General features: G+C 41.2%; 1 protein-coding gene across 1 annotated transcript in view; it reads right to left on the bottom strand.

Annotated features, from left to right (window-relative positions):
- The window catches only part of MLIP (muscular LMNA interacting protein), a 58123-nt gene extending 40391 nt beyond the window's left edge, over positions 1 to 17732 (bottom strand). Inside the window, exon 1 of the mRNA XM_056343568.1 lies at positions 17610 to 17732. Within this exon, the coding sequence (XP_056199543.1) occupies positions 17610 to 17672 (63 nt within the window). The 5' untranslated portion in view covers positions 17673 to 17732. The remainder of the gene's footprint in view (positions 1 to 17609) is intronic.
- Between the last annotated feature and the right edge of the window lie 946 nt (positions 17733 to 18678).

Genomic DNA, 18678 nt, shown 5'->3' on the forward strand with positions numbered 1-18678 from the left:
GTAGTTTCAGTGTTTTGGGTTTTGTTGTTTCTTTTGTTCAAAACAGGATATAATCACAACTGGCTGCATTTCTAGAAAGGGAGCCACATGAAGCTGAGCACTAGGAAATAACAGCACGAGTGCTTTTTCTAATGGCAAATACAGTCAGCGCTTGCATTCAACTCTGTATTAGCAGCCAATCACACAGTCCTTACAACAATCATTGCCATGGAGTTATCAAATTCTTCAATCACAAACTCTGATCCCTAGGGAGATTAAATCACAGAAGCAATCCAAACAAAATCAGCAGAGTGCTTCTAATGAAGTGTGTGCATAGATCCACACAAAGTTGTAGCCCCAAGTATTTATCAGGCAGGAACAGGCTGGTAACCAGATGAAAAAAAAATAAATAACATGTCAAAAATGAAAGACTACTACCAGTCAGTCTGTTGTTGTAGTAAGTGACAGAAGACAACTGAAAGGAAAACAAAGGAATGAAAACATAACCTTGTGAGGTCCCACAAACAACACAGCAACTGGACAATCTAATTTATGTTATCTCCAGGCTCCTTAATGCTGAAACAAAAAAAGTGAGATTGTCTCTAGATTCAAATAAAGAATCAACCATAGGACTGAAGATCACTGCAAAGCTGTGAGAGAGCAATTCTTGTTATGATGCCCAAAGCTCCCATCAGGCTGGAGCACAGCAGCTGCTTCACGTGCCTGGCGTGCAGTGAGCCAGAGTGCCACAAATCCTGTAAACACTTCAGAAGACACGGGAGAACAAGAGGTCAGCTAAAAATGTGATATATTGCCTAGCACTGATGAGTGAGAAGGCAACCTTGGCACTGGAAGAATAGCAGCAGAGGATTGTCTGTGGATGCTGGAGAGATATTAACCATGGAAATAATAATAGCAAAATAAATCAAGCAAAGACCTGAAATGTTCTGACTTGAAGATATGACGGAATATGCCACTCCAGGCTTCCTGAGCAGATATATATCTTTAGTTAGACGGGTATCCTGGGATATAAAAGTCTTATTTTTACCTATCTATATCTATTTATATAGATCAACATAAAAGTAATTTGGGTAAGACTAAGTAGCAAGTACAGTGAAGTGCTTTATAGAAAAGTGCCAGAGGGAAAGGAGGGAAATTTTGTTTACAGTTCAGCTAGGCTCAGGTATGGGAGTCAATGGCAAAACTTGTTTGTACAGAAAGAAGAGAGTTGTCCCTAGTATCAGTATCAACCCACATGGAAAGCTATGCTAATGAAGTAAGCAAGCAAATGCAACAGCAGAAAGGTTTAGTTCTCCTTACTAGAATCCCTTATTCTGCAATGTGTGAAAAAGCACAACTAAACTTTTTCTTGGAAGAGGTTTTTAAGCATATCGGGTGGGGAATTAACAGATGTTGGGAGAATCACTTCATCAATGTGAAAGTTTGTTATAAATGCATTAGCAGAAGGATTTTCTCCTGCTCAGCCATGATTACAAGCTACTTACAGGTGTTCTGGCAAGTAATCTGTGAATTCTACACGACTGTTTACCAAAAGTGTGGCAAAACTCCATAGTAGGTGCAAATGATGAACTATTAGATCAGTCAGTAAAATGCAGCTATTCACACATGACAATTATCGAAAGGGTAAGGCTGCAGAACATTCATCCTATCACGTCCCCTATTTTTTGCTCTCTTTCTTTATTCCCATATTTCTTGAAATTTTTTTTAATTCACACTTGTCTATTTAATTCTCACTCCCACCATCTTTTAGTGTTTTTACATCATTTTTCAATAGTATTCTTTTCCTTTTCTTTCATTTCTTCCATTTCTGACTCCTGTTACTTTTTCTCCACCTTCTTATAATGATTTTTAGGACTCCCTGCCTCTCCTGTCTTACTATTAGCTTTGCTCCCAAGCCTTGTCTAATATATGTGTTGCAACTATGTCTGTAACCTGAGGTGCAGTAGTAAAAAAATTTGTGGTGTACCCCACATTGCTTGGGACTTCAACCAGATTAATTCAGCTACTAACACTGCAATTTCCACATTTGGCCACAGCACTGCTGAGTGCAAAGACCTCTCCAGACTCATCCCACTTTTTACTTCACCAGTACTTTTCCCTGCAGCACTGATTTCATTGGCCTGTGCAGGGAGGGAGAAAAACAATTTAGCTAAGTCCTATTGCTTCAGGAAACAACTCAGTTGAAGCCCCCACCAAAACCAATTTAGCAATTCAAAACAGCTCTTATGCCTCAAAAACGCTCCTAGGTTCAGCTTGTCAACCCCTACTCCTCCTTTCAGCGTACAGCCCTTTTCAGCATCTACAACCCCCCCACACACGTCTTAATTTGGGGACTAAAGCATCCTTAGGTACTTATGCTACCACTATTGCTTGTCCAAAGGTGTTACTGCCTTGAGTTAGGTCAACATTGAGGTACAATCTCATGCCCAAAGCCAGCCCTTGATTTATTAAGCAGGTACCACAGACCCACATCTCTGGACAGGCAACGTGCAAGGCTCAGGAAAAGCAGAGATGCCACGTTACGAGACCAGCACCCCTGGGCACACCCAGGTGCCAGAGGCATCTCCAACAGTGCAGCATTGCTGCTCGGGTGGGGGAGGGAACAGCAGGATGAAACCTCACACTAACAGACCGAAAACGTAAACTTAACAGATGAGAATGTAATGAAACAAATTTGAAAAGCAACAGGCTCTTGCAAATAACCTTCACTGGGAAATAAATGGTTGTTCTGTGTCTATTTTTATATATTAAAAAGTAATTTTCAATTACTTTCTGGGTTAATAGTTTCAAATATCCTAAATACTCGCCATGCCACATAATACCTAGCTAGTCATTCCAGTCATTTTCTAAATAACTGATTTCAACACACCGCTAACACACCTAAATTGTACTTTCTGAAGATTTTTCTGTCAGATGCGTTCATTCTTTTAAAATGAAAGCCACAGCAAAGAAAAACATTTAAAACTTACGATATAACTGCAGTTTTAAAACTTCATTGAAACTGTTTTAAAATGTACCTCATTTTCCAGCACGAAACCACACATAAATTGTCATTTATGGCAATAACTTTCTGTTAATGAATTCTACATATTTTAAATCATACATATTTAATTAGAGAACTATTTATTAAATTTAAGAATGTTAGAAATGTTAGGATGTTTAGTCAGAATTAGAGGTGGGAAATGAGCTGTTTACAGTCTTCTGAATATTGTTACAAGATCACATGAAAGAGTGTTTTTTTCTGTATATTCAATAGCACCTTAAAACAAACGTCTGAACTTCACTTGAAAGACATATACAAAGAATTCAAACGAAGAAATTTTTGTACAATAGCATGTGCAGTGTGTTCTGGAGACAGCAGTAGTCATCAGTTAAGTATTTGCTCCTAACCTTGAACCAAGAGGCCCTGATGTAGATGATTCATGGGTGAAATTGCACCATACATCGTATAAAATTACAATATTAGTAACGTTATGATGATACAAAGATTATAAATACTTATGCAATGATTTAGAGTCTCCATTGGTTTCCAAAACAACCATTTTGAGTCCTGAACATTGTCTGACTCATTTTACTCTATGTTCAATAAGCTGGTGACTAAAATCTCTCTCCCAGCTTCCACTACCCCCACAGATTAAAAAAAAAAACAAAACCAAACAAAGTGTGGCTAGGACACATCCCAGAATGGTCAGATTCTTTCAGAAGCCACACTTGAAACAAGTCTCACTCTCTTCTTTTGAGAGCAAAAGCTGCTGCAGTGAACTCCGAAACATGTAGCAATGCTTCAAAATACCTTTGGGTTCTGCTTCAAAACTGAAAGCTGGTTTACAAAACAGGTCACCGGCTCCCTTCACACTTTCTGCCTCAAATGCGGTCCCATACCTGCCCAAGTACAAAAACACTGCTCTTCATGTTTTCACACCTGTTCTGCTGTAGGGCGGTATTTCAGACATGCCACACAGATCTTCACTTTACTCTATATGTGAGAAAACATACACACATGAGTAACAACAGATTTACTGGAAAATTATCATCTGCTCACTCAGACATGGATTGAAATGGGTTATCTGCTCTTGAAGGGACTAAAATATTTGGGGGTTCATTGACTAACGCTAAATCATTTACATGCAATGAACATTTGATACATTCTTGGACCGCACATGTAAGGTGCTGGATTATTTACGTAGAAATTGTACCCTCTCACAGACATTAAAAATAAGGTGGCTACAATATAAAACTACGACATATCTCTGCACTTACAAAGGAAGCAAACAACTATCAAATTGAATTACTGCTACCCTGAGACAGGTCAGTGAGATAACTATTGGTAACTATTTACATTTTATGCAAAAGCCATCATTTCAAAGATAATTCCTCTACTAGAACATTCTTGTTTAAGAAGTCTGAAAAAAGACAACTGAAACATTTAAAACTCCTCCTGCATCATTAATGAAGGAACATCTAAATCTGTAAGATTTTGTATGAGAAATAGTAAGAAAAATAGAACTCAGGAACATTAATTGCAACATTATGATACACAATTGCATGAAGAAATAATGTTTTAGAGAATACTTACAATATACAACAAAAATAAGACTATATAAATAATTCTGTTGTTAAGAGCATTTCATATCAAAAAAATTACGCATTAAAACATAAAAGAGATGCTTTCAGAATACTAGGGACAACATTTCAAATGAGATTAAATTCTCCCCCTTAAGGAATATGTAATATTGATTGTTACACCATAGTATATTCTGAAAATCAACATCAGCATGTGTCAGAGCACATCCTGATACTGCAGTGCCTGGTTTCACACCCCTCCTAAGCCTTACACTGCATCATGAAATTTATTTCAAGACTCTTTCATGACACTCAGTATCTGCAGTATTTGAGCACTTCACAAAGACAGTGATACACTGTTCCTAGGAAGTCAAGTGGTCTGATCATTTCTACCTCTAAAAAAGAACTAATATCCACAATTTTTTCTGTTTCTAAGAAGCTGTTTTAACTTGTCCCTAGTAATTTTGAGAGTGCCACCCACGGCTCTTCCTGCCAGTGGGTAATTTCTGAGAGCACTCCGCAGTGTGCAGAACTGTTTTCTGAACTCATCCCTTTGACTGCCATTGTGTGGGAGGGTGAAAATGCCACGTTTCCTTTTCTTTGGCCATCCCAGTCATTTGACTGACTTACATTTTCTGCATATGTCAGGAAACAGATGTTCTGGAAAATGCAAAAATATTCTATTTGAAACAGAAGGATGAAATATTAGGTTTTATTTTCTGCTGTTTCACTAGTCATCTCTCTCTTATTTATGATAAGGTTTTCTTCCCAGATCGTATTTTCAGAAAGACATTTTCTGACTATGCCTTTGACATCCAGTGTGGTCACAGGCGTATCTTATATGAGAATGTTCACTTTCCAGCTTCTGCCTACTGCCAGAATCATTGCTGCTGATGGGAGAAATGGCAGACTCTAGTTCTTTCGTCTTTAAAACTCCAATACTGTTGCTATTCAGTAATTCTGCATTCAAAAGGAGCACTTATCCACTGTTACTTGTTTTGCCTGTTGCAGAATATAGTTCACCTTCACTTTGCTCTACATCTTTGCTCTCATGTGGATGCCCCATCACCAGAAATGTTCGAGGCCAGGTTGGATGGAGCTTTGAGCAACCTGGTCTAGTGGAAGGTGTCCCTGTCCATGGCAGTGAGAGTGGAACTATATGATCTTTAAGGTCCCTTCCAGCCCAAACCATTCTATGATTTTACTGTATTTTACTTACAAGACCACTAAGGGTAACTGCTTTTTTGCTCTGATCACATCATATCCTGATGTAGCTGGTGGTGGTGATTCCTAAGCACAATCACCATTTCTAAAGAAAGAAATAGCCCATAATCCTGTTATTGACATTAATGTCATAACACTTACAAATAAAACTAAGGGAAAACTAAATTTGCTCAGATAATCCTAATTTCCAAACTTTAAAGTGTTTCAGATGTAGATTCTTAGGAGCCATAAATACTGCAGCCCCTGAAAACTCCAGGAAATCCATCACACGATACAGCACTGCATCACCACAAGTCGTTGGCAAGTTTGGCCAATGCCCTCAGCCCTGAGTTCTGCTCCTTAGAAGTAGGGGAGGAACTGAGGGTTTCATTCCTTCACTACAGGAATAATTTATTATTTTAATCTTTTGGCACATACATACACTTTCTTTCACAGAAAAAGGCATTATAAACTAGGATACCTTGATATTAAAAAAAACCAAACAAAAAAAGTATTTCTTCTTAGATTTATCTACTCCTCTCCTGAGGAATAAACCACTGACAGTTTCTCGGGATTTTTTTTTATACACAAATATCAGTATCAGTTCACCTAATAGATTGTAAGTAACATAACTATAATGAAAGTTGATGTATTTTCAACTGAGATCAGTTTAATGACAGAAATATTATCCATTAAAGAAAAACAGAGAGAGAGAGAAATCATGTCCTTATCTCTGCTGGGGTTTCAAAGACAAATACTTTGCATTCTGCTACTGTTGTCTCAGACTGAAAGCGTAAGCACAGTTTTGGCTCAGGAGCTTTGCCAAGAATTACCATCTCTTTCTTTGATTATCTCTTAGTTCAGTTGATGTCTGGCTTTTGATCTGGATGTACTTCAAGGTGCATTTACTAAAGAAGGATATTAAATGACTTAGTTCTTGCTTGAGGCTGAAAAATCTAATCATTTTTTCTAGCATGTTTGTTATATAAAATCATCAACAACAGCTATATTTGTAAGAAGCAATAAAATGGTGATAAATGTGCTGTCAGTAACTTTTTATGAGATGTATGGAACCACTACAAAAACAATTTTAAATCTATTCAACAGAGAGAAAAAAATTGATGGCTCTTTCCAGAATCTTCAATTTTAAGTGGTTCAAGCAAATCCAATTGATTTATTTCATATCATTTAAGAATCCCTATAATTTTCATGTTTGATTTCCAAATTTTCTTCATGATCAAGATAAGAAACACGAAACAGTAAAGACAGAATGGCAATGATTCCATTTCTGTCAAATAGAGACAAATGTGAATATTCTTTTTTGGATTTCTGTAAATATGTCAGTTCTGGAGTATGAATACATTCATCTGTGTACAATTCAAGATATGAAAATCTTCAGCCTGCTGCTTTCCATTTTTCAGAATCCTGAACAAACTAAAAGCTGTTGAACAGAATTAATTTTTCACCTAAATTCAGCAAATCTGCTTTTGTCCCTTTCCCTCAAGAATGGACCTTCATTAGTTCAATGTATATTTAATTAATCCTTTTTAACTTTACTAGGTAGGGATGAATATAGTAAAAATGCCATCGGAAAGTATTTTGAGTATGTACTACATGTCACCGTCAGTCCTTTGGAAAAAGCTACCAGTTAACTCAACAATGAAGTATTTAAATGCAAAATGATTTCCTGTATGACTATCAGATTTAATCAAGATCAATCTTGTCTTGAAACAACATCATCAAATAGATCTGATGACAGGATGACCATTGCGAAAACATAAGATACAATTTTTACCACTGGAGAAGATATCTAATACTTCAGCTAACCATGTCATGATAAACATTAAAAAATCAGATGCGAACAAAAATCTCTTGTGAAAATGCAGAGCCATCGTGGAAAGCCTTCTCCCTCTGCACAGATGATGGCCTGTAGATCTGGCTGTGCAGGACTGCATATGCTGCGATAGCGTTTGCAGGGCTGCGTTACAGCAACTTCCCTGCCTCGGCACATCAGAACGCGCTCCCTGGTCTCTCCACTCGGTGACTGGCACAGCATTTGACTCAGAAAGGCAGGGAAGGCTGCAGAGCTCCTACTGCAGCACTTAGCATGCAATGTGGCGGGTTGGGAAGCTAGGACACTTCTTTTTTCCTTTCTATGGCAGGAAAAGAGTTGCAGTTCTGCTCCCTCGATACAGCAGGGCTCAGGCAATTAGGGTAGTGCTTACCTCCAAAAAGGAAACAACAGGAATCAAAAGTATTGGATGGTCCTAGAAACGAAGGAGCACAAGGCATTGCTCCATTTTCCATCACCAGCACTTCATCATTTGCCTGCAACACAAATTCATCCCTCACACAGGTTGCGTTTCTTCAACCTGCCTTTGCTAACATCAGTGCAGCAGACTATATATTTAAAAGTGAAATATAATCCTACTACCCCTTCTCCTCATCCAATGGAATCTTATCCTCAGGGAGAGATGAAAAAAAACCCCAACCATCACTTGATAGAGATATGATGCATTTGTTAGAGTTCCTTTAATAATAAACAGTACATTATATGACAATATTTTTTTATTAAAAAAGAGAGAAAATATAACCCCTGTCTTCCTTAGGAGTTTTTTTTTTATATATATATAAAATGTCCTTATAAAGTTAATATATTCACCTTTTGGAGAAATACCCATGAAGTTATTTCATCATTGTTGCCACACCAGCCTTAGGTCAGTAAAGCAGTAAAACTGATGGCTTGATATTTCAATCATTTTCCTTTGAAAGACTGTTTTATCTGGATAAGTTAGTGCTTACGGTGTTTAGACTCAATGTCCAAAATACATTTAGGAAACTTTTTCTGAGAAGCAATCGTTAATTACCAGCCTTTAAATAGAATCTAACAGTGTGTCCAGGGAGGGCAATATGGGCAAAACATAATGAAAGTTATACATTTCATAGCTGACACAAAACAAACATGGAAGCATGCTATTGCTTGCCTGCCTATTGCCCTAAAATGTTTAGCTCAGTTAATGTTCACCTTATTTCTTCCTTTCATTAACCACTTCTTTCTTTTTAGTCTGTTCATTGTCAAGTAACTGTTTCCAAGAATTCATATCAAAGTAACAGATTTAATGCTGCTGCTGTATGACTGCTTTCAGAATTCAGAAGACAGGGCATTAAAAGCCGTAAGTTTGTAACGCAAGAACGAGGAGGCCTTAATGATAAGCACAGTCCAATTGTGTATCTATGTTAAATATGTTAAAGGTGTCTTGCAAATGGAAAAAGCTGTTAGCATGTTTTGTGACAAATAGAGTAGTATAGCTTCAGAATCAAATGAAAGAAATACTGTTTGGAAGGGACCTTCAGAGACCATCCCCTCCAGCATTCAGCTCAAGGTAACACTACTGCCAAAGCAAGATCAGCCATGGCTTCATATAGTTGAGTCCTGAAAATTTCCTGGGGTGGATATCACAAATTCCCTGGTTCTTCCAGTGCTGTCCTACACTTCTAATGAAAGAGCTTTTCAAAGAATCACAGAACAGTCAGGGTTGGAAGGGACCTCTGGAGATGACCTAGCCCAACCCCCTCATAAAGGAGGTCACACAGGATTCTGTCCAGGCGGGTTTTGAATGTCTCCAGGGAAGGAGACTCCACAGCCCCTCTGGGCAGCCTGTCCCAGTGCTCTTCACCCTCAAAGGAAAGAAGTTTCTCCTCATATTCAGATAGGATTTCTTGTGTTGTAGTTTGTGCCTGTTGCCCCTTGCCCTGGCACTGTCTGTCCCAAATTCCAGTGTTAACAGCAGCAACAGACAGCAAACATCTTCCCAAGTATCATCCATAACTCACTCCCACATTCCTGAGGAATACTTTTGAAAACATATGATTTTTCTCAATAATAGTCTCCAAACCCAAACTTAATTCTGGAAATGGTCTCTGGCCCATTCTAATTCTCAAACTACACATGGGTATCATTCAGGCAAGTGCCAAACCAATACCATACTACACCACAGGCCAATCTTTTGATTTACTTGAATTCAAGAGAGTTCCAGCGCCTAGAAACATTTCCCAGAACTGTTTTAAATCATCAGCAGGGGCTGTGTCTTCCTATTAATACTCCTTTCTTTGCTGCCTCCCCCAAAATGCAATCATTTGACTTGCCCTGCATGACTTTGTTGAAGCAGTTGATACAGCTGTTACAGGGGGTCTTATCTTTTCTCACCCCAAAAAGTTAAAATACGCAATTGCTGCTAGTTTCTAAAAAGCCTCTTTTACTATCACATTCAAGTCCCTGCAAGAATCTGCTGCCCTCCTCATCTGAATACCTGCATGAGATTGCATGGTAATGTTTCATGTAGCCTCCAGCCAAAAATGCACTGATGACACCTCTCCAAGATTGCTCTTTTCCCACTGATGTAACCAAAGCCTACCTCAAGTGTCCCAGCAGTGCCTCTGTGTGTCTGCCATCAGATTAAAGAAAAGGTAGCATAAACTCAACAAGGCGAGAGCTAAATGACAGGATTAGGAAGGGGGACAGACCAGGGTTCAGTGCTTCCCGCTTGTTTTTGGTCTTGTTTAATGTCACATCAACAGTGCTAAAAATATGTCGCTACTTGCAGCCTCCAAGTTTATTCCTTCCTCCTCCATGATCACATGCTCCCCACAGTGAGGAAGGAATGCCTCAGCTCTAGGTATGCAAGAGGAAATACTGATCCTCTAGCTGGGATGCTGTCTTGGACATCTTGTACATGCACAGCAAGATGTGATTGCCTCCGTGCTAGGATCTTATCAGTTTCTTGCTGTAGCCACTACAAAGCCTCAGTCTTGTTCAAAGGTCAGGGATATTTTGAAGTGTCTCCCATGACCAGCCCCTTAGCTGAGGCTGCTGTAATCTGGGACAAGGTAGCACAAAACACCTTAAACTGTGATGACCCACCCAGCTGAATTCAACTGCATGACAGAAGCTCCCAGAGAAGGTCACAACCAACCTCCAGAGAAAGAAACAAAGCTTTTCTCTTAGACAATCAGGAATCACTCAAATGTATACACACATAAAATTTTCTCTGACTCTATAGTAAGTGTGGCTATTTAGTTTCATATGCAATGTTGGAGATGAGCATGATGTTCATACTTCAGTACCGAATGATCAAACTGAGGAATGGATTCAGGCAGGCGACATATTTTTAGGAGTTCCTTTTCTGGGTAGGGGTGTTCTTACAGGAGACATAAGTAGAAAAGTCAAGGTGTAAAGTAAACCAGTTAAGAAAGAGGATTTAATAAAAAAAAAAAAATCTCATTTTACCTCTCACCTTTACCCTCTCATCTGAACCACATGAAATGGCAGCCTAGCAGCCACCAGCCTGTCCTCTGTTCAGGGAGACAACAAGCAAAAAGAACTAGGGGTTTGTATCTGGCAGTCCCGTATATGTGCTACTGGTTTTCCCACAGAGCATAACCTGCCGAAGCACATGTATGTTCTGCACTCGGGCTGTATCACTGTATTTCACCTCCTCTGAATCTCTGCCGTCCTCACCCACAGCGATTATCACCTCCTCTCTCCAATACAGATGATGCCCAACGGACCTCAGCAGTGCAGTTCTGCGGTCTCACCCCGCTGCCCTGGCTAGACGCGTACAAGCACACAGACCCTGAGCGGTGCACGGACGTGAGACACCTGATGCACGAGGAACCTGTGGACCTTCCCCCTCTCACAGACTCCAATGCAAGTTGCTTCCCTGGAGTAGCAAGCACATCCCTCCCCTCCCGACTTTTCCAGGGTTGATCCCCTCACCCACTGCAGTGAATCTGGAAGGGCAATTGCTTGTGGACATCAGGAGGAGAGGCGCATGGACTGGTGTGTCACACAGGCATAAGCACAGTCCCTCTCCAATGCCATGGGCAGACGTGGCTATTCCGTTGTTACTTGACCTCAGAGATTGCTGCTGTTGCCAAAGATGATGCTGTTGTCAGGGCGCCTGACTCCCCGTACCTGCACAACGAAACACTTGCTTTGCCCTCAGCTCCTCTTCCTTCCCTGCTGCTTTGCACTAAGAACTTTTACTGCACCTCTTTGACCAGTCCTGCGGCCACCCCTGCTCACCCAGCTGCCTGCTGTGAGTGCCCCAGCTGCTGTCGGGCAGCCAGCCGTACCTGCTCCAAGAGCCTGGTGCCTACCTGGAGGCAGCGTGACAGACAACTGGCCATGGGGTCCTGCTCTTGGCAAAGAGAGCAGGCTGTGCGGCCAGCTCTGCCTCTCTGACACCAGCCCAAGAGCAAGGGTGACCTGGCAAAAGAGGTCCTCATGTGGAGGGGTGATTGTACCTGGCGCCTCCTGCCATCCCCAACTCCCACCAGCTCCCACCCAGCTCTCCTCCTTGCTTCTGCTCTTCAAACAACGCTTCCCAGCCCATACTCACTTTTTTCCTGGTTTACACACAGTTAAATAAAGAGCTAAACCTGCAAGCAGGGCCAGTCATCACCATATGAGTCATCATCGTCCATTCTGTTTGGGCCCCCTTAGGTGGCAAACTTCAGGCAACAGGCTGACTTCTCCAAGAAGTCTTTACTTCCCACAGAGAGGACTTGATCCTGACAGGACTCTTTCTGTTGCTGCCAGCGTACAAAAAGTAATCATTGTTTCACTTGAGTGGGTTTGATCTGAACTGCCTAGCTCTGTATGAGCTGTATCCATATATAGTTTGTGAAAAGCAAAAGCTAATTCTCTGAATGAAGTCCTGCAGCTCTTTCTCACAGAGTACATCCTCTCATCCAAAAAATAACCTTAATGCCATTTCAAGCAGTGCATGGCATTCTTTCTGATCCGTATAGTCATTTGGTTTAATTTATTTCCTCTATATGACTGTTCTTTTCTTAATCGCTACTTAATGGAATAAGAAAGCAAACCACCTTATAATGCAAACTAAAGTACGAATATAGAATGTTCCCTATTAAACATACAAATGTAAACACTATTTTAAATGCAATACTTCATGTGCTTTTTTTTCATGGGAGAGAAAAGATCAAGTAGGAAACAGACAAGTGTAAAATATAATTAAAACAATTTCAAATAACAGAGGCAATACGCATCAACAGATGAGGACTTCAGAATGTAAACAGACTATTTTGAGCTGAGCCGCTGTTTCAATAGGGAAACTCCAGAATTACTCTGTCCTTCTGAGCTATGCTAAAATCAAAACTATGAAAAGGAAAATTGAGTCCATCTGCTTAGTTCAATCTATAATGAGTCATTCTATTTTCCCATCACAAATTGCCCCCTCCATTATCTTCCATTTCCACAGCCAGCTCCACACAAAGACTCTCTTCAGGATTCTGGCTGCCAAGGAGCCTTCTTCCAGGAAGCAGGGACAAGAATTCTTTGACAATAAATTTCACAAATATTAAGTGAAATAGCCTCAAGTGATAAAGAATCTTATGTTATTTATCTCGTCCACAGTAAGCAGTGAATATAAAGGTACAATACCACTTATTAGAACTATGCGGTTGTCCTCTATGGAGGTTATAGCTTCAGCATGAACTGGTCTCTATTTAATTGACATACTGCAATCAGAATATTTTCAGGATGACATAGACTTTGTTCTTTTGAAAATAAGCAGAAATATTTGTAAAAAAGAATACAAAACCAAGATTTGCCTTACACATAAAGATATATAGATCGTAGAACTATGACATTATAGAAATAACCGAGATGTGGTGGAACAGCTCCTGTGGCTGTAGAGCTTTAATGATGGACGCAGGCTCTTCAGAAAGACAGACAGGGAAGACAAGGAGCAGAGGATCTCTCTGTGTGAAGCAGCAGCTCAAATGTGCGGAGCTCTTGTACAGGTTGGACAACAGGACTGGGCAAGTGCTGGTGGGTCAGGATCAGAGGAGAGGTCAGTGAAGGTGACAGCATGGTGGGACTGGGCTACAGATAGCATGACTGGGGTGAGGCAGTGGGCAATGCTCCTCACAACAACTTCTTTAAATGACTCAAGGAAGTATCTGGATAGTGGATCCTGGCTTTTACAGAAGACTTCATCTTTTCTGACACCTGCTGGAGAACAAAACAGCAGGACGCAAGCAATCCAGAGGACTTCTGGTGGGTGTCGAGGATAGCTTCGCGATACAGGCACCACACAAACCAACCAGTGCTGTGCACAGCTGGATCCAGAAACAAGGAAGAGGTAGCTAGGGATGTGATACTCAGTGACAGGCTTGGCTGTGGCAACTGTAAAATAGTGAAGCTGAAGTTCTTGTAGGGAACTGAGGAAGGCAAATACCAGAGCACAGACCCTGGGCTTTAGAAGAGCTGACTTTGACTTACCCAGGAGCTGATAAGTGGGATCCTATGGGAGGCAGCTTGGAAACACAAGGAGCTTCAGAAAGCCATCATGTCTGTGAAAACAACCTCTTATGCACGCAGGACTGTCCATGGTGATATTCAGGAAGACAAGCCAAGGACACCGGCATGGCTAAAGAAGACGTTTGTAACTGAGCTGCAATGCAAAAAGGTAGCACAGAAGGTGGAAGCAGGTACAGGTAAGGCTAGGGTGATTCAGAGGTGTCTTTGCCTTGGCCTTCACCAACAAGGTCTCCCAGACCTCTGTGCTTAGCAGCAGCGGCCAGGAAGGAGGAGAGCAACCACAGTGGATGAGGATCAAGGTAGGGATGACTTGAGTTAACTCAATCCATACGTGCTTGTGGGAAGAAGGTGGTTGGTGATTTACCAAGGCGAAATCATACCTGACCAACCTGATTGCCTTCTATAAGATAGTGACTGGATTTGTGAAAGAGGGGAGGACAGCGGATGTCATTTACCCTGACTTGCTTCCAGCAATGTCTCCCACAATTTTCTTATATCCATGCTAGGATGTGACAGCCTTGGGGATGGACAAATAGCTGACTAAAAAGTGGGTTCGATGACCAGGCTCAGATGTTCATGGTTAATGCTCTGTACTCTTCTTGGAGGACATAACAAGTGGAGTGTTGCAAGGCTCTGTCCTGAGACCTGTTGTATTTAACACCTTCATCAAAGACCCAGAGGAGGTGATGCAAGTTTACAGATAAACCGGGGGTGGGGGGGGAAGTCCTGCCTGAGGGCAGGTCTGCCATTCAGAGGGCCAGCGCAGGCTGAAGGAATGTGCCAACAGGAGCATTATGGACCTGAGGCCTGACTGCCTGGGGCACAAGATCTGCTGACAAGACCCTGGGGGTCCTGGTAGGCAAGGAGCTGAGCCTGAGCCAGGAGTGGGCCTTGGCAGCTGGGATGGCCAACAGCACCTGGGCTGTGCTAACAGAGGCACAACCACTAGGGCAAGGGAAGGCCTTCTCCATCTCTACTCAGCACTCACTAGACTACATCTAGAAAAGAGCATCCAGTTTGGGGCCCTCCAATAGAAGACTTTGAAAGATTGAAGCAAGTTCAGTGGACACCACCAAGATGGTCAGGGCTGGAGCACATGCCCTGCGAGGAGATGCTGAGGGATCTGGCCTTGTTCAGCCTGGAGAAGAGATGGTTCCAGAGGGATCCAATAGCAGCCCCAGTCCCTGTGCAAGGTTATCAAGGAGGTGGAGCCAGGGCTTTGTACAGCTATACATGGCAGCAGGAAAGAGAAGTGAACAAAAATCAAAACAAGAAAAAATTTTACTTTATAAGAGGAGAAACCTTTTTCCATGTGAAGACAGCTCAGCAGTGGAGGAAGTTGCCCAGAGGTTGTGCAGTCTCTAACCTTGGAGGTTTTCAAGATCCAACTGCATAAATCCCTGAAAAGCCTGGTCTGACCCCATAGTGGCTTTAAGCAGGAGGTTAGGCTAGAGACCTCCTGAGGTCCCTTTTCAGCTGAGTTATCCTAGACTCCTATGAAATATACATAAAAAAATAAAGTATCATCCAGTTATACAGATAAAGTATTATGCCATTTATAGAATATAATATTGAAAATGGATGCTTCATGGTGCCTATAATATGAAATAGTTCATGTATTTGCTATACTGAAGTTAAATAAGTGAACAGATATCAATAATAGTATGTACAAATAGTATCTGTTCCACAGATTGACACTGCCCCCATGCAGTGTTTGAATATTGACCTGACCTGCACGTAACAAAGAGAAAAGGGCAGGATCAATAAAAGCCCAGGAGATACAAAACCACGGAAAAAATGAGGGGGCAAAGTGAAATTTGTCTGGCAATCAGAAAGAAAGGCATTAAGACTAAACAGGCAAACAGAAAGAGAGGTGGGAGGGAGGGGAGGCTAGGGCTCAGCTGGAAGGGGATAGGATAAGGGACTGGAGGACTGGCACGGGGCCAGGGCATTCCTCTGCCGTCAGCAGAGCACCATGAACCCCGCCGAGCCAGGGCTGCCTCTGTCCCCCTCGCTGAGCACACACAGGGATGTGACCTGCTGCTGCTAACAGGGCCCCTCTCAGCTCGACGTGTTAGGAGGATTCAGTTTTGATATGACTGAACAGCGGGTGGCCTGGCACAGGCATTAACATGGCTCCCATCAGTGGGGTCCCTGGCTGCTCCAGTTTGTCATTCTTTAAATTAGTACATGATGCACACAGAAAAAGTCATCAGAAGATCGTCAGGGTTCCAAATGAAGCACTCTGCATTTTGGAAAAACCTCACTTAAGGTTGCCTGCCTGTTCAACTCTTCGTGCATCAGGATGCAGTCCGCAATTAGATAATCATACTGTCTCATTACATTGTTACACGTTTTCTCCACACCAGCTACAACAAAATTTCAAAGGTTTCCTTTGAAAGCTTTCCTGAAGCTTTTTTGGATTTTACAATTGTTTTTAAATTTGAAGAGTTTTCCTTATACTTTATATATCAACCACAAATTCAAAATGAGGTCATTGTCTAAAGTATTAATTCATCAATGAGAAAATGAACAAGTAAAATGTCAAGATAATATTCATATTATAACTTCATGCTGAAGCTTTAGCAATAATGCTCTTTCAGATATTACTCTTTAGATAAACACTCCTTTTGGTAAAAAATAGAAAAGGTACTTTAAGGCCAAGTCATGACTTTCGGTTTAAGCACTTCCCCTATTTCCTACCCACTGCACCTTGCCCTGGTGAAGCTGTATTTAAAACTATTCACTAACACACAAGCTTGCCAAGTCTCACTTAACTGAAGCTAGTAGAGGCAAATGTTGTGATTAAACAAGAGTAAACACTGGCTCACCATGAAACCAAACCAACGCAACACCACCACTGTTTAAGATAAGTGATAAAAAATTCAGCGCTAATTTGTTTCTTAACACAAGTGACGGCCACCTTTCTTCACAGCTTTGCAAAGCCAAGAATAAACTGCCCTTTTTGTGGTATCAGGAAAATAACCTTGTTATAGCAAGACAAATTATGAATCCTATTTCAAGCCAAAACTAATTAGGAATAAGCTGTGTTTCGACCATTTTCACTTTTGCTTAATAATTTGTTTTGGCCACACCTCTTTTCAGTAATCTCCAGACACAGGCAAAAAATTTCTTCTGCCACTTGCTGATCTAAAGTTATAGAAAAGAATATAAAAGACATAAAATTCTCCCTTAGAAAAATCCAAGAAAACCATAGGCTATTAGCTTTCAGTCTGGGTTATGACAACAAATTAACATCGAACTACATTTCAGTTTTTGCACTTCACATGCACACAAAAGGCATTCACAAATTTCTGTAATTTCCACAGAAATGCACTGTCATAATCAATTTGACATACATGAAAGAAGTTTTAATCTTCAAGGTCAGTGGTTAAAGGAAGCTGGGAAATACTAAAGTACAACAGATGATTTGCCTTTCCTTCTTATCACTAAATTAAAAAAAATCATAAAATCAACATTTTTCATCATATCTTACCATTTGCTTTTCCTCTAAAGCTTCTCTTCCTGAGACTTTTCTTTCATGTTTTCCTAACTCCATTTCCCAGGGGAAAACAAACCACCCTAATATCCTGAGCAGAAGTGACTTAACCTGACTACATGTTAGATATCCCTGTACTTTCGGAGTCAGGAGAGAGAAGTATCAGGCAGCACTGTGGTGATTTCTGGTCAGCGCATGTTTCCATTTATAGCTGTCGAAAATCCACAAATAGAAGCGTGGAGAGAGGGCAGGCAGCTGCCTCTGATAACAATAAACCTTGGTTTGGCATCACAGCAAACTGTTCAGGAGGGATTTTGGTTACCGGCCCCATTCACTCCCCCCTCACCCCCTCTACCCCCAGAGCTTACACTGAAAAAGTCCACGGAAATGAATGTTTCAGTAGCACTAACTTGTGTTCATGGAGATTATTGAGCAAGTAAAACGACACATATGATTAGCTGGCATCAAATGTTGTTACATAGAGTCAGAAAGCGTACAGAACAGTATTTTAAAGTGGTGTTTCAGCATGACTATTGATCTTTCCCTGTTGAGTAGCTGGGAGTGAGCTATCCTAATACATGCTCGTGTAGACTGTACTCTCCTAATATCAGAACATGACATCTTGGATTTTCGAAATGCAGAAAGAATTGCAAAACTTTCAGCAGGCACTATGAGCACTCCTACCTACAAGAAATGACCAGTGAATCTAAAATGGAGCTAATGCCTATACAGATGGTGGTTGCAGAGTCTGTTAGTTGACTGCAGAAGAATAACCTGGCTCTGGTTTACAACGACAAAGTCAGGAGGCCAATATTAGAAACTGCAGTGCCGGGGGAACCTCTTGACGGCTTTGCTGCGGATGCCAAGGTTTATAACACACCCTTCGGTTGCCACATCAACTGGGCTCATGCGGTCTCAGGGGTGATTCACACGAAGGTTGTCTCTGCGTGTACCAGCAAGGGAAGGGGAAGCACGACGACACAAAATCACACAGAAAATGTTTGCTACTGTTAAATAAGAATGTGCTCTCTGGTTGATCTGTGGTTCCTTAAGAAACATGTAGCCC

The sequence above is a fragment of the Falco biarmicus genome, chromosome 6 (genome assembly GCF_023638135.1).
Source record: "Falco biarmicus isolate bFalBia1 chromosome 6, bFalBia1.pri, whole genome shotgun sequence".
Classification (NCBI taxonomy): Eukaryota; Metazoa; Chordata; class Aves; order Falconiformes; family Falconidae; genus Falco; species Falco biarmicus.